Here is a 13,508-nt window from a genome sequence, read left to right on the forward strand (position 1 = left end):
GTTTAAAGAGTGGGATCCTGGGCTGCCTGGAGCATTTCAGTGGGATGTCGGGTTGAAAGGTGGAAACTGGCTCAGCAATTCTGGCTGCCCAGTCCAGGGGTGCTGGTGCTTAGGCCACTGGTACTAATGTCATCCCATTGGGCCCTTGCTCATGTCCAGGGTGCAGAGCCAGTGTCAGATCTGTGACTTGGCTGCCTCTGAGCTGACCTTTAATAAACTGCTTTATATCAGGCAGGATCTGAACTTCAATCAGTGCCTGCCCTCTACTACCTAATGGGATTTGGTAATTCCAACACTCACAGGGCTGCTTTGCTGCACTGGACAGATAGCAGGTTAGAACCTAGAGTTTGAACATCCAGTGTTGGAGGCAAAGGCAGCTAGCTCTTAATTATCAAGCCTTTGATTTTGCCGACACTGGGGTCTGAAGCCAGGCCCAATATAATTTCAGCTGGATTTCACCTCTGATGAGCCCCCTGCCAACTTGGGGGGAACATGACTGGGTTGTTTGTAAGTAGATAGGCTACAGGAGCTCCCTGTTTTACGGTGACCTTGAGAATCTGGAAGGCTTCCTGGAGGATGTGAAGAAGCTGGGATAAATAAGTGGGCAGTAAGACTGGCTTTAGCAAAAAAAAAAAAAACAAACACATGGGAAGGAGCTCATAGAGTTCCTTTAGCTGAATGAAAGACTCTCCAAGTCACCTTTCAACGAATTTATATGCTAGACAATATTATAAACCTGACATGTTTAATCCTCACTTTTTTTTTTAACAAAAGGATAATAGGTAAAGGCCAAGTGCTTGTGGAAGTTAGAGCTGGGATTGGAGCTCATGTTATGTGCTCACATCTGTATTTGTTTTCCATACTCTTGTCAGAACATGGAGTTAGTAAAGTTGCAGATCCCAGAAGAGGCCTCAGTGTAGGCCCCAGTCTTGTGCACATTAAAGCTACTCATATCCCCATTCTTCTTTTGGACTCAGAGCCAGTGGGGGTGGGTCAAAGCTGTGGGGAGGGGACCCTCTTCTCTGTGCCTGAGTCTGCTGGTTCAGGCATCTTTGGGAGGAGGGGGGTCAACAAAGGCAGTTTTTGGGGCAAGGGGGCTGGCTTCTGGTGAAGATGAGTTGGGTACCTGTGGAACAAGGAGAGGGTAGATCTGCAGCAGTCTTTGGAGGTTAACAGCACAGCGTCTGGTGTCATACCACTTCACAGTTAACTGCTTACTGTGAACCAAGTTAACCTCATTGTGCTCTCATTTCCTTATCTGTTGACACAGTAGTACGGACCTAATAGGATATGTGAATCTCATGAGTTCATTCACAGAAAACACTTAGTAATGGCTTGGTAAGTGCATAGTGGTCAACAAAGGCTGGTTATTAACCACATCAACCACACCTGTGGTGTCCCCGCTCCAGTTGGGCCCTCACCAGAGGTGGGTACTGGTACTCCTGGGCATCTGCTGGATTGATCTCTGCCAGGGTCTGGACATCTGCATCTCTTGCATTCACCAGACGCACAAAGAGCTCAGCCTGATTAACCTGGGAAAGGTGAAATGGTCTTGTATCTGTAACGTGAAGGAGCAGACCCAGCCCTCATCCTCCACACTCACCTGGGGAATCCCGTTCAGCTGCCCAGGGCTAAGGCTGGGGTCCAGGGGGAGGGCCCGAAGTGGGAGACGCCAACGACCACTTAGCAATCTCTGATTCTGGTCAAATAGCACTAGTGAGGCCCAGGCCTTTGGCTGTGGTGCCTTAGCCCATGCTAGCCCCTGCCAGGCCCGGAGTTCACAGACCAAGGCTACTGATGGTGAGGGTAGTAGCCTAGAGCAAAACCAAAAATGTGTCAGGAGCCAGAAGTGGTTATGCTCCCTTCCTAGGACTTGGCCCTCAGAGTCAGAGTCCTTGTATACAGATGAGGAAATAGAGCAGAGTGAGGGATAAGCCTCAGCTGTGGCAAAAAGCACCAAGGAAATAATCCCCATGTACTGACCTGGGTACAAGCTGCTTGCTGGCAAGGATGGCACAGTTGCCGGTGGGCCCAGGAGCTGGAGGTGGGGGCAGGCAAAGGGCTGGGGGTAGCGCTGTGGTCCCTCCTGATTCCTGTCCATCTCGGGCCAAACCAGTCATTAGTTGCACCCAAACCCAAGAAGCCTCAAGGCCCCGCAGGAAGTCATAGAAAATGACAAAGCCAGCCCTAGGAAACACAGGTCTCAAACACGCACACACTCCAGTCCTTCATCCTCCTACCACCCAGGCAGTTCCGTGATCTAGCTGGCCTGAGTGGGTCTCCTTAACTAGCAGCAGTGACTAAGTCAGAGGATGTTGAAGGAGGGAGCAGGCCTCACCCAGGGTTGTAGGGTGCAGGGCCCAGGATGTCAGTTGCAGGCAGGAGGTAGTGCGGGTCCCTGGCCAGGTTCCTGGTCATGGCTCCAGGAAGCTGCGACTGCGCAGGAAGAGTTAATTCCAGAAAGTCTCCCAGGTAGCCACTATGCTCCCTGGGCTCCCCCAGCTGCACAGAGCAGAACTGCCCCCATCCAACCCCCGGTCCTCACAGCCTTCTCAGCGCCACCCAAGAACAGGACTCCGGTGGAGGGTGGCAGCGGGGGAGCCACGGGAGGCGGGAGGCTTGGGGGATCTTCCCTCCTCAGGCCTGGGCTCGGATTGGCCCCAAGTCTCGGCTCCCCGCGCCCTAGGTACAGGAAAGAGAAGGGGCCCTTGAGCAGGACGCAGGAAGTGAGATACCTCATCCCCCAAAGTCAAACCCATGCAGACACCTGGAGATGCGCCTGGACACGGGACTGATGGGGCGCAGACACGGGTAGCATTCCCCGTGCATGGTCCCTCTAACCCCTTTCTCTGAGCCTGGCCTGCTGGGGAGGGCTGGGCAGGGTGGAACTGGGTGCTCACTGACCCCAGGGCATCTGGCCTGCGCCCCTCTGCATCTGCAAAGCCAGGATTTCTGCCTCCAGGCGCCGGTTTTCAGCCTCCACTGCTAGAAGCTCCTTGAATGCAGCACCTGTTCGTCCTCCTGAGGTTGAACAAATGAGACTCGTCACCTCTGATCTCTGGTGACCAGATGCTCTGAGCAGCTCTCCAGCCTGGGTACTCTCTGAACACGGCTAATTGTCAGCTAACATTCTAGCCACCACCGCAGAGACAAGTGTTCTACCTCGGAGTTTCACTTAAGTGGGTCTCAAGCCAAAGGCGTCCTCCCTCCCCGCCCTTCCCTCTTTCCAGAGAGGTCTCCTGGCTGGCCCGCTCCTGTTCACCCCTGCGGGTCCGCGACCGCCGAAGCTCCAGAGCTGATGCCTCCGCTTGCAGCTGCCACATCCAGCCCAGAAAGCCAGGGTCCCGGCCTCCGCCTCGAATGTAGGCCTCACGCAGGGCCCTAGGGAGTAGGGGACAAGAAGGCAGCAGCGTTTTACCAGAATCGATCAGCGCTTCGTCCCGAGCTCATCCCCGGGCCCGGACCTCACCCAATCTCCGCAGGCAGAGTCCCTGGGGTGGCCTGTAGCACCGGACCACAGAGTTCTGCTTCTCTCACGGTGTTCAGCCGGGTGCTGGGGTCGGGACCGGCGGCGCCGGGACCGCTTCAGAGATCAAGACGAGGGTCTCCGGTAGCCCCGCCCCCCTCCCGACGGCTCCCGCGCGGCCTCCAGGCCGAGCCCCCTTCCCCGCTCAAGCCCCGCCCCGCGCAGGCGCAGCTCTCCCGGGTTCCCACGCGTCTTTCTTACACCGGGTTGGCCTGGAGCTGCTGAACGTGCGCCCCTAACTTCTCCAGAGCCCCCCGCGTTCGCCCTGTCTCTGCCCGGAGTTCTCGAAGCTCTCGCTCCAGGCTGAATATGAGTGATTTCCCGTTCCCGGTCCGGGCCAAACCTTGGAGGCGCCGGCTCAGTTCTGAGGGGGTAAGAGCTAAAGTCAGACGGCCGTGGGGCGACCTCAAGGCAAGGGGGAAAGGTGGGCCCTAGCCCCGCTCTGTCCCCTCACCCTCGCCGCGTTGCTCTAGGGCCCAGCTCTGTGCCGCGGTCTCTGCCACGCGCCTTGCGTGAGTCCAGTGCAGCGCCAGCAGCCGCTCGCCCAGGCTGCCAGCAGCCTTGGAGTGGGCGCTCTGAGCCGTCGCCTCTGAACGCCTCCAGGGCCCCTGTGGCCCCCTGGGGATTTCTGTTACCCAGGGTCTCATTTCCTGCAGATAGAGCCGCAGCCGCTGCACCTGGAGGTAACAGTTACCCGCAGCCTCTGTTGGGAGTAATCTGACCCACTTGTGATCTCTAAGTTTGGGGGGGAATGCCGTTTTGTGCCCGTGGGGAAAGCCAGGTGTACCTCCTCTGTTAGCTTCTTCAGAGCTGATTTGCTGGCCTCCTGGTCCCGGAGGCCGTGGTGTTCTTGTGGCACAACCTGCGGACGGGGTGTGGGGTGAGGAATGCTGAGAGTTAGTCACTTCAATACCCACTCATGGCCATGGAGGCCCTTACCCCGGGTACCCGTGGTTCAGTGGCCACTGGGGGCTGTGCTCCAACTGCCCCCTCCCGGGTCTGACGGGTCTGACGGCCAATGCAGAAGCGCTGAGTGTGGGTGGCCAGCAGGGCCCAGGAGCGGAAAACCATGTCACAGGACCCACAGGGCAGGAGCCTTGGCTCCCTGGAGTGGGAGGCCATGAGAGGGGACCCCTTTCCTGACACCAGCCAAGACCTGGAGAAAACAGGACAGGGGCAGAGGGAAAGAGGATGAAATAGCCAAAGGCAGAGAGGAAAAGACCTGTTTACCAGGTCAAGTTTGTTTGGGGAGAAGCTTTAGCTCCCTGGGCAACCACCTCAGGTCTGGGCAGGTCTGGACAATGAGTGGGAAGGCTTAGTCACCTTAGGGAGGAGTCCCTGGCTTGAAAAACACTGTTAAAGCATTGTTCCACCTCACTGTACGAGTATAGGTAATCTCTTACCACCACGCCTTGGTTTTTCTGCCTACATTAATAAAGGGGAGCAAACAGCTGCCTCCTGGAATAGCTGAGTCCATATCACATACTTCATCTTGGTCATTTAATAGCCTCTGGCAGAAAAGTGTCATCTTCTTCATTCTAGTTTTGCCCAAGTGGATGTATCCCAAGTTAAATGTCATTGTCCATCCAGGGAATACTTGGGAGAGAAGACATTGTGCCTGGAAACCATGACTTGCTGGTTGAGTAACAAGCATTTCCTTCCACCATGCCGCTCTGGAGGTAACATCTTTTGCATAACCAAGTCACACCAAGGCTCCCCAACTCCCAGTTCCTGCCACCCGCCAACCCCCCACCCCCACCCCCTGCCGCCACAACCAAGATAATCAATCGGCACAGCCCAGAAAAGGTGGTTCTGGGAGAACACAATCCATCAGAAAAGGAAATAAAATACAAAAAGGTAGCCCTTCACTCGAGACTGGGGCCCACACAGGCCCCATTCCTGCTGACCAGATCTCCCTGCCAGCTCCCCAAGTAGATGAATCCAACAGAAACAGGAGCTCTGACCTAGCTCCATGTTTCTAAACAAGCAGGTAGTGGTCACCTCACCTCCAGGTACTTAAGGCCAAGGTAGGAGCAGCAGCAGGTTACAAAGTATTTCAAAGTATGTAATCAAAGTCCAGCTCAATTTCAAGTGAGAAAAGGTCTACATTTTAGAAATTTGTTCTGAGAGCACAAGTGGCAAAGCCCAAAACCAAATATACAGGATATGTCTAACTCAACCTACTTCTCATTTCCAATTTATAGTTCATTTAATAGTATTTCATTGAGCCTAAGATGCACATTTTTCATATTTTAATACTGAAATCAAGATTCACAATTAATGTTGTGTCATAACTGTCAAATTTTTTCTTTTCCTTCCTTCCTCTATTAATTTCTGTCTCTCTTGACCGCCCACATGGCACATGGGAACCCTAGTTTCCTGATAGGGGATTGAACCCTTGCCTCCTACACTGGAACCATGGCGTCTTATCCACTAGATCACTAGGAAGTCCCAAGTTTTCTTATTAGTACTCTGCCTTCCTATCCTTTAGAATCTACCAAGTATCATGGTAGTTTCTCTTCCTCTAGTCTCTACCCCTTCTGGAATCTCCACTATAAGATAGTTATCTTTATAAGTGGTTGGGCCTGTTACCCCTTTGCTTGTCTCCCATTAGAGCATAATCTTGGGCTGCTATATCCACTAGGGACCATGTGATATACAGCTGGTCAAAGAATGCCACTATCAGTGATCTGTTAACTTCGAATTGTCCATCAGATCTTGGCCTAAGATTCCATTTTTAATGTAACTGTTTCTTCTCTTCCCTATTGAGTTGGGTGCTCCTTGCATTCCCAGGGCCTTGCACAATGCCTGGGAAACCCTATATTCTTATTTAGCAGGAATATTGAGGCACAGAGTTCCTTAAAATAGTTACACTGGCAAATACATGGGCAGTGAAAAACAGCTTCAGAAAGGAAACTTGGGTTTCTGGTTTTATTACTGGTAGTTTATTGCACAGGTTTTTCTGCATCAAAATGTATCTGCTAAAAGGAGAAACAGGTGTGTTTGAATTCAGATTTCCTCAGACCTCTAAATCCACTCATCTAATTTTAAAGAAAATATACTTCTTACACAAGACAATCCAAACTGATGCAAAATATTTATTCCAAGTTAGTTATTTTATGCAGTAGTTTTCCCCTCAACAGACTTGTGATAACCACATCTTTTAAATCTGTAAATAATGTTATCAAAATAATCTTAATCTTTGAAATCTCACAAAAATTTATATTTTACAATCCACCCTGAATATCAAGGCTGCAAGAATAACACAACATTTCCTATATCCAAATATTTTACAGCTGTACCCAGAAAGAAAAAAAAAAAAAAAGGGAAAAAACCACATATGCTTGGTTAAGGGCTAACGTTACCCGAGCAGCCAGAAATAAAATAAAATATCCAAATTATTAGCATTAATTTAATACAATTATAACTTCAATAGTCACTTTGTCATTGACAATGATTGCTTGAGCACAGGGGTGAGTGCCCCAAGGGCTGGTAGTAGAAGCTGTTGCTGCAGACCAGTGTCTCCTCCTCTGTGCACTGCCAGCTCCCACCTGTGCATTGCCCCGTATACACTGTGTGTGTGTGTGTGTTTTAAAAATCTTTCCCACCACACAAAGTTCTCTATATTAAGCAGATAACAGGGAAGAACAACAACAAAAGCTAAACAAGCCAATCGCTCGCTCTCTCTTTGGGATATGATTATTTCCCTTGTGCATGAAGTATTCAACAATAACATAAGAAAAGGAAAAGGAAAAGAACGATTTCTTCTGTATAACCCCTAAACACACAAGCTGAGTTTACTGGGTCAGATTTCACTGTGAGCATTTATACGCCTACTTCCAGGCATCGTCATCAGATGTCTCACTGCTACTTGTCTCCGTGTCTGAGTCCTCAAACTCTGCCCTGCAAGTGCTTCTCCAAGGGGAGAATAGGCTGGAACTTCGACTCTGCAAGAAGCCATTCTTTCCAAAGCCATTTCTTCTCAGCTGTGGTTGGCATGGGAAAAAAAGAAAAAGACAATCATCAGTCACTACACTGGCCCCTAGGACCTGGCAAAGGCCAGAAAGTGAAAGTGTTAGGTGCTCGGTCAACTCTGCAATCCCATGGACTGAGCCCATCTGGCTCCTCTGTCCATGGCATTTCCCAGGCAAGAATACTGGAGTGGGTTGCCATTCCCTTCTCCAGGGGATCTTCCTGATCCAGGAATCAAGACCAGGTCTTCTGTATTCCAGGCGGATTCTTTACTCCTGAGCCATCAGGGAAGTTGGGAAAGGCCAGGCTTCAGCTCAATTTTAGCCAGAATGTTCTAAGAATGTTCTTTCTTCTAAGAAACTGAAGATTTCTTACAGCAGTGCTTTTTGAACTGCAATGTGCAAATGAATCACCTAAGGATTTCTTTAAAATGCAGACTGATTGGTATGTCTGAGGTAGGGTTCAAGATTTCTTATTTCCACGAGTTCTCAGGTGATGACAATGACAGAGGAACAGAGTTCTGAGTACTGAGGTCTTTATGTCAGCCTATACTTTTCTTTATAGGATTTAACATCACTGTTATTTATGCTTTAAATACATACCACCAGAACTTAAGTTCTATGAGGTTTGTAGGGACCTGGCAGTGTTTTAGTCAGAAAAAGAATCTAGCCATTTGTTGAATTCAGAGAGACTATTTGGTTTCTTGGCTCTAGCTGAGGCACAAGAGGGAATCCACAGAGCTGCAAGCAGAGCAGGGTTAGCCTTCTTCCCCAGGGGCCAAGGGCTCAGCCCATAACCTTGGAAAAGAGCGTTGTGGTTCTGATGAGGAGTTAGAGCTTCCAGGATGAAATAACATTGCTTTCTGTAACCTGCTAACTACTGACCAGGTTCTGTGTCCACCACTGGAGGTCCTTATGGCCTGGGATGCTCCTCTGTATTTCTACAGTGGCGACTTATTTATTGTTTTCTTTCTCAAGGTCCTTCTCACACCCTAAACTGGGATGTTTTCTCTTAGTCATTAACTGCTCTCCAGCAAAGTTTACCACATACCTGCTCTGTCTTCATGTGGAACTCTCTGAGCTCATCCTCTGTGAGGGGAAGACAATTCTCGTCATTTTCAGGATACTCCTGCCATCCCATTGCTTTCAGTAACCTAGTAGAAGCAGGTCAGGCAAAGAAAATACAGCTTTAAGTGGGGGGGAAGCCCTTAACTTTCCATAGAAACTTTCCTGCCCAGGGAAAATGGTATCCACTTAAGAGAAGAAATGTGGGTTTTTCTCTTTATACTCAGAAGGATAAGCTTTAATCATGACTACTTAGGTGCTTGGAATTAGATGGTAGATCTCCACAGTTGCTCTTTCCAATCTCAATAGATGCAGAAGAAGCCTTTGACAAAATTCAGCACCTATTCATGATTAAAACTCTTTAAAAAATGGGCATAGAAGGCGCCTACCTCAACACAGTAAAGGCCATATATGGTAAGCCTACAGCAAACATTCTAAACGGTGAAAAACTGAAAGCATCCCCCCTAAGATCAGGAACAAGACAAGGGTATCCACTTTCACCACTATTATTCAACATAGTTTTTGAAGTCCTAGCTACAGCAATCAGAAAAGAAAAATAAAAAAATTCAGATTGGAAAAGAAGTAGTAAAGCTTTCACTGTTTGCAGAGGACATGATACTGTACAAGATGGTATCAGAAAATTACTATAGCTAATCAGTGAATTTGGCAAAGTTGCAGGATACAAAATCAATACACAGTTGCTCTTTCCAGAGCATAAGAGTTCTACATAAGAGAACTCTTATGTAGAAGCAGCAGAATAAAGAAGAGTCAAACTGTCCCAAAAGCAAAACCAAAGAAATCTCACTGTCTCCCATGAGCAAATCAGCACATAGCAACATGTACCTAAGTTATTATTTTTCTTGACTGCACAACACAGCATGTGGGATCTTACTTCCCTCACCAGGAATGGAAGCCATGCCCCTGCAGTGGAAGCATGGAGAATTAACCACTGGACCACCAGGGAAGACACTCCGAGTTCTCTTAATTTCATGGCATTGTGAACCCATAACTTTGTAATCTTGTTGCAGTTCAGTTCAGTCGCTCAGTCGTGTCCGACTCTTTGCGACCCCATGAACTGTAGCACGCCAGGTCTCCCTGTCCATCACCAACTCCTGGAGTTCACTCAGACTCATGTCCATCCAGCCATCTCATTCTCTGTCGTCCCCTTCTCCTGCCCCCCAATCCCTCCCAGCATCAGAGGCTTTTTCAGTGAGTCAACTCTTCACATGAGGTGGCCAAAGTACTGGAGTTTCAGCTTCAGCATCATTCCTTCCAAAGAAGACCCAGGACTGATCTCCTTCAGAATGGACTGGTTGGATCTCCTTGCAGTCCAAGGGACTCTCAAGAGTCTTCTCCAACACCACAGTTCAAAAGCATCAATTCTTTGGCGCTCAGCTTTCTTCACAGTCCAACTCTCACATCCATACATGACCACAGGAAAAGCCATAGCCTTGACTAGATGGACCTTTGTTGGCAAAGTAATGTCTCTGCTTTTCAATATGCTATCTAGGTTGGTCATAACTTTTCTCCCAAGGAGTAAGCGTCTTTTAATTTCATGGCTGCAGTCACCATCTGCAGTGATTTTGGAGCCCGTTTCCACGGTTCCCCCATCTATTCCCCATGAATTGATGGGACCAGATGTCATGATCTTCGTTTTCTGAATGTTGAGCTTTAAGCCAACTTTTTCACTCTCCTCTTTCACTTTCATCAAGAGGCTTTTTAGTTCCTCTTCACTATCTGCCATAAGGGTGGTGTCATCTGCATATCTGAGGTTATTGATATTTCTCCCAGCAATCTTTGATTCCAGCTTGTGCTTCTTCCAGCCCACCGTTTCTCATGATGTACTCCGTATAGAAGTTAAATAAGCAGGGTGACAATATACAGCCTTGACGTACCCCTTTTCCTATTTGGAACCAGTCTGTTGTTCCATGTCCAGTTCTAACTGTTGCTTCCTGACCTGCATATAGGTTTCTCAAGAGGCAGGTCAGGTGGTCTGGTATCCCCATCTCTTTCAGAATTGACCACAGTTTATTGTGATCCACACAGTCAAAGGCTTTGGCATAGTCAATAAAGCAAAAATAGATGTTTTTTCTGGAACTCTCTTGCTTTTTCCATGGTCCAGCGGATGTTGGCAATTTGATCTCTGGTTCCTCTGCCTTTTCTAAAAACCAGCTTGAACATCAGGGAGTTCACGGTTCACGTATTGCTGAAGCCTGGCTTGGAGAATTTTGAGCATTACTTCACTAGCGTGTGAGATGAGTGCAAGGTGTGCAGTAGTTTGAGCATTCTTTGGCATTGCCTTTGGGATTGGAATGAAAACTGACATTTTCCAGTCCTGTGGCCACTGCTGAGGTTTCCAAATTTGTTGGCATACTGAGTGCAGCACTTTCACAGCATCGTCTTTCAGCATTTGAAGTAGCTCAACTGGAATGCCATCACCTCCACTAACTTTATTCGTAGTGATGCTTTCTAAGGCCCACTTGACTTCACATTCCAGGATGTCTGGCTCTAGGTGAGTGATCACACCATCGTGATTATCTTGGTCGTGAAGCTCTTTTTTGTACAGTTCTTCTATATATTCTTGCCACCTCTTCTTAATATCTTCTGCTTCTGTTAGGTCCAGACCATTTCTGTCCTTTATTGAGCCCATCTTTGCATGAAATGTTCCCTTGGTATCTCTAATTTTCTTGAAGAGATCGCGTCTTTCCCATTCTGTTGTTTTCCTCTATTTCTCTGCATTGATCACTGAGGAAGGCTTTATCTCTTCTTGCTATTCTTTGGAACTCTGCATTCAGATGCTTATATTTTTCCTTTTCTCCTTTGCTTTTCACTTCTTTTCACAGCTATTTGTAAGGCCTCCTCAGACAGCCATTTTGCTTTTTTGCATTTCTTTTCCATGGGGATGGTCTTGATCCCTGTCTCCTGTACAATGTCATGAACCTCATTCCATAGTTCATTAGGCACTCTATCAGATCTAGTCCCTTAAGCCTATTTCTTACTTCCACTGTATAATCATAAGGGATTTGATTTAGGTCGTACCTGAATGGTCTAGTGGTTTTCCCTACTTTCTTCAGTTTAAGCCCACGATGGGTGGGTCATGGTGGCGAGGTCTGACAGAATGTGGTCCACTGGAGAAGGGAATGGCAAACCACTTCAGTATTCTTGCCTTGAGAACCCCATGAACAGTATGAACAGTGATCTTGTTTACCCCTTTTTAAGTTCCTCTGGACAGGAGCTCCTTTTCAGGAAGGTACCTGGCAGGTCCCATCTGCCATCCAGTTGGCCAGACACCTCGGCTGGCTCTGTGTTCAAGGCCCTCATTTAAAAAAACAGGCCTCATAAATCCCGAGAGAAGCCAAAGGGGCCACTATAACAGCTCTAGGAAACAGGCCTCACCCACTCCACCCCTTCTAACCTAAGCCATAAATTAAGTCTGAAACTACAAGAAAGCCTTGGAGAGAAGCATGTGGAAAGCTGGTTGACTGTGTAAAGGAATATACCCAGTGAGCAACAGGCCAGCCTGTGGCAGACAAGAGGACAGCTGCGCTGCTATGGGCACTTCTGTCTGTACTGGAAGTGGAGGTGTCTCAAGTATGTTCAAACTCCTTGTAGGTCATATATAGCCGTGTATGTGGTCCTCACTTACCTGTGCTCTGCTTCCAAAGAGTGCGAGAGGGCCTCCCCATCCTCCTCTACAGGGAGCGCGAGACCATTCTGGTGGCAGCCTTCCTCCCCATTTTCCTTTGGTTCAGGTGTGCTGTTGTCCTCCGACTGGAGGACAGGACGGACATGTTTAGTTTAATCATCTACTGGGGCAAGATAAGCAATCTAAGAGATTAAGGAGATGCTTTCTACCTTGGCCCACAGGTTTTTCCCACTTAAAAATGAGAACTTGCTCATCTTGCTAAGATTCCAAAAGATACCACCTGGCTACCACCTTACCTTCAGGTTAGGTCAACTGTGGCAGAAGTTACTAGCTGCCTATGTAGTATCGATTTTCTATTCTTCTTACCAATTTGGACTGAAGAACCAATGTGCTAAACTTTTAAAAAGTTCCCTTTCCTAAACTTCTTCACAACTAGGAGTGGCTACTGGACAGCTGTCCACTTAAAATGTGAGTGGAAACTGCAGGGGTAGCTTTTAAGAAAGCATTTTAAAAAGGGCATCCCTCTTCCGGTTTTTGGCTCTGTCCTTTCCCTAACTATAAAGTGGATGGGAACACAAGTACCCTAGTCCAAAGTGACCAAAAGTTACAAGTTTCCTGATACTATAGATGCTACTACCTCTTGGACTAGGAACCTGTTGCAAGATACAAAGACAAATACCCTCTTGTTTTATGGTTCTGTTGGTCAGATTTTCTTCCATTATGGTTAAATATAATCCTTAAAAAAAAAAAAAAGCTTGTATAGTTTACCAACTTCTTACAGCAATGACCAATTCAAGACTCAAGCACCAAGTCCCAAGGCCACTATCATTGAAATGAGCCCTAATCTGAAATATGCTGAACAAAGAACTGAGCTCACTTTTATCACAAGCTGTTACTCCATAAACAAATCTCTGTACTTTTTCAATGTGCTGTATCTTTCTGTCTAAAAACAAAAAGTACATATATAATGCAGAAAAACAGTTATGTTGCCCCAGAAGAACCCACAGTCTTACATCTTCCAACTTCTCACACTCTCTGCTCTCTGAGAAGTCTCCATTCCGGTCATCCTTCAGAGTCTTCAGGAACTCGCTCTTCCTGTCAGTAGTTCGGCGGGTCAACTTGGTCAGACGAGAGGAGCTGATCTCAATCGGAGGAGTGGTGCTGGCGGGACTCTGGGCAAACACCACAAATAGGTTGTTCCTGGCAGTAAATGTAAGTACTGGGATTCTCTAGGCCACTTCTTCATGGTACTGCTTTCCTGAATCTGGCAGCCTGTTTATTTCTGTCTTTTACCAAAAAT

The 13,508-nt window shown here is 47.9% G+C and overlaps 2 protein-coding genes and 1 long non-coding RNA gene across 5 annotated transcripts in view; 1 reads left to right on the top strand and 2 right to left on the bottom strand.

Annotated features, from left to right (window-relative positions):
- Positions 1–728: 728 nt before the first annotated feature.
- Positions 729–4,730, bottom strand: CCDC17 (coiled-coil domain containing 17). The gene is made up of 13 exons (XM_069589613.1): positions 4,466–4,730; positions 4,314–4,388; positions 3,981–4,203; positions 3,728–3,890; positions 3,470–3,583; positions 3,263–3,381; positions 2,905–3,021; positions 2,546–2,682; positions 2,339–2,436; positions 1,984–2,187; positions 1,604–1,814; positions 1,422–1,532; positions 729–1,126 (listed from the first exon to the last, which is right to left on the bottom strand). The coding sequence occupies exons 1-13, from the start codon at positions 4,646–4,648 to the stop codon at positions 1,043–1,045; spliced, it is 1,839 nt and encodes a 612-aa protein (XP_069445714.1). The 5' UTR covers positions 4,649–4,730; the 3' UTR covers positions 729–1,042.
- The window catches only part of LOC138440688 (uncharacterized), a 30,818-nt gene continuing 21,014 nt past the window's right edge, over positions 3,705–13,508 (top strand). Inside the window, exons 1-2 of the long non-coding RNA XR_011257089.1 lie at positions 3,705–3,898; positions 5,117–5,205. This is a non-coding gene — a long non-coding RNA (uncharacterized lncRNA). The remainder of the gene's footprint in view (positions 3,899–5,116; positions 5,206–13,508) is intronic.
- Positions 6,610–13,508, bottom strand: part of GPBP1L1 (GC-rich promoter binding protein 1 like 1) — a 64,278-nt gene continuing 57,379 nt past the window's right edge. For all 3 annotated transcript variants that reach the window (XM_069589741.1, XM_069589749.1, XM_069589732.1), the window contains exons 9-12: positions 13,222–13,380; positions 12,209–12,333; positions 8,549–8,651; positions 6,610–7,512 (exon numbers count right to left, since the gene is read on the bottom strand). In XM_069589741.1, coding sequence (XP_069445842.1) covers positions 7,360–7,512; positions 8,549–8,651; positions 12,209–12,333; positions 13,222–13,380 — 540 coding nt within the window. In that variant the 3' untranslated portion in view covers positions 6,610–7,359. The remainder of the gene's footprint in view (positions 7,513–8,548; positions 8,652–12,208; positions 12,334–13,221; positions 13,381–13,508) is intronic.

This window comes from Ovis canadensis, chromosome 1 (genome assembly GCF_042477335.2).
Source record: "Ovis canadensis isolate MfBH-ARS-UI-01 breed Bighorn chromosome 1, ARS-UI_OviCan_v2, whole genome shotgun sequence".
Taxonomy (NCBI): domain Eukaryota; kingdom Metazoa; phylum Chordata; class Mammalia; order Artiodactyla; family Bovidae; genus Ovis; species Ovis canadensis.

Excerpts from the sequence above, each read along its gene's own strand:
- CCDC17 (XM_069589613.1), bottom strand. The coding sequence starts at position 4,648 with ATGGCCTCCCACTCCAGGGAGCCAAGGCTCCTGCCCTGTGGGTCCTGT. Across the intron at positions 3,891-3,980 it reads CCTAGAGCAACGCGGCGAGG|AACTGAGCCGGCGCCTCCAA; the intron begins GTGAGGGGACAG and ends TTACCCCCTCAG. Across the intron at positions 1,815-1,983 it reads AGCAAGCAGCTTGTACCCAG|GCTACTACCCTCACCATCAG; the intron begins GTCAGTACATGG and ends GTTTTGCTCTAG.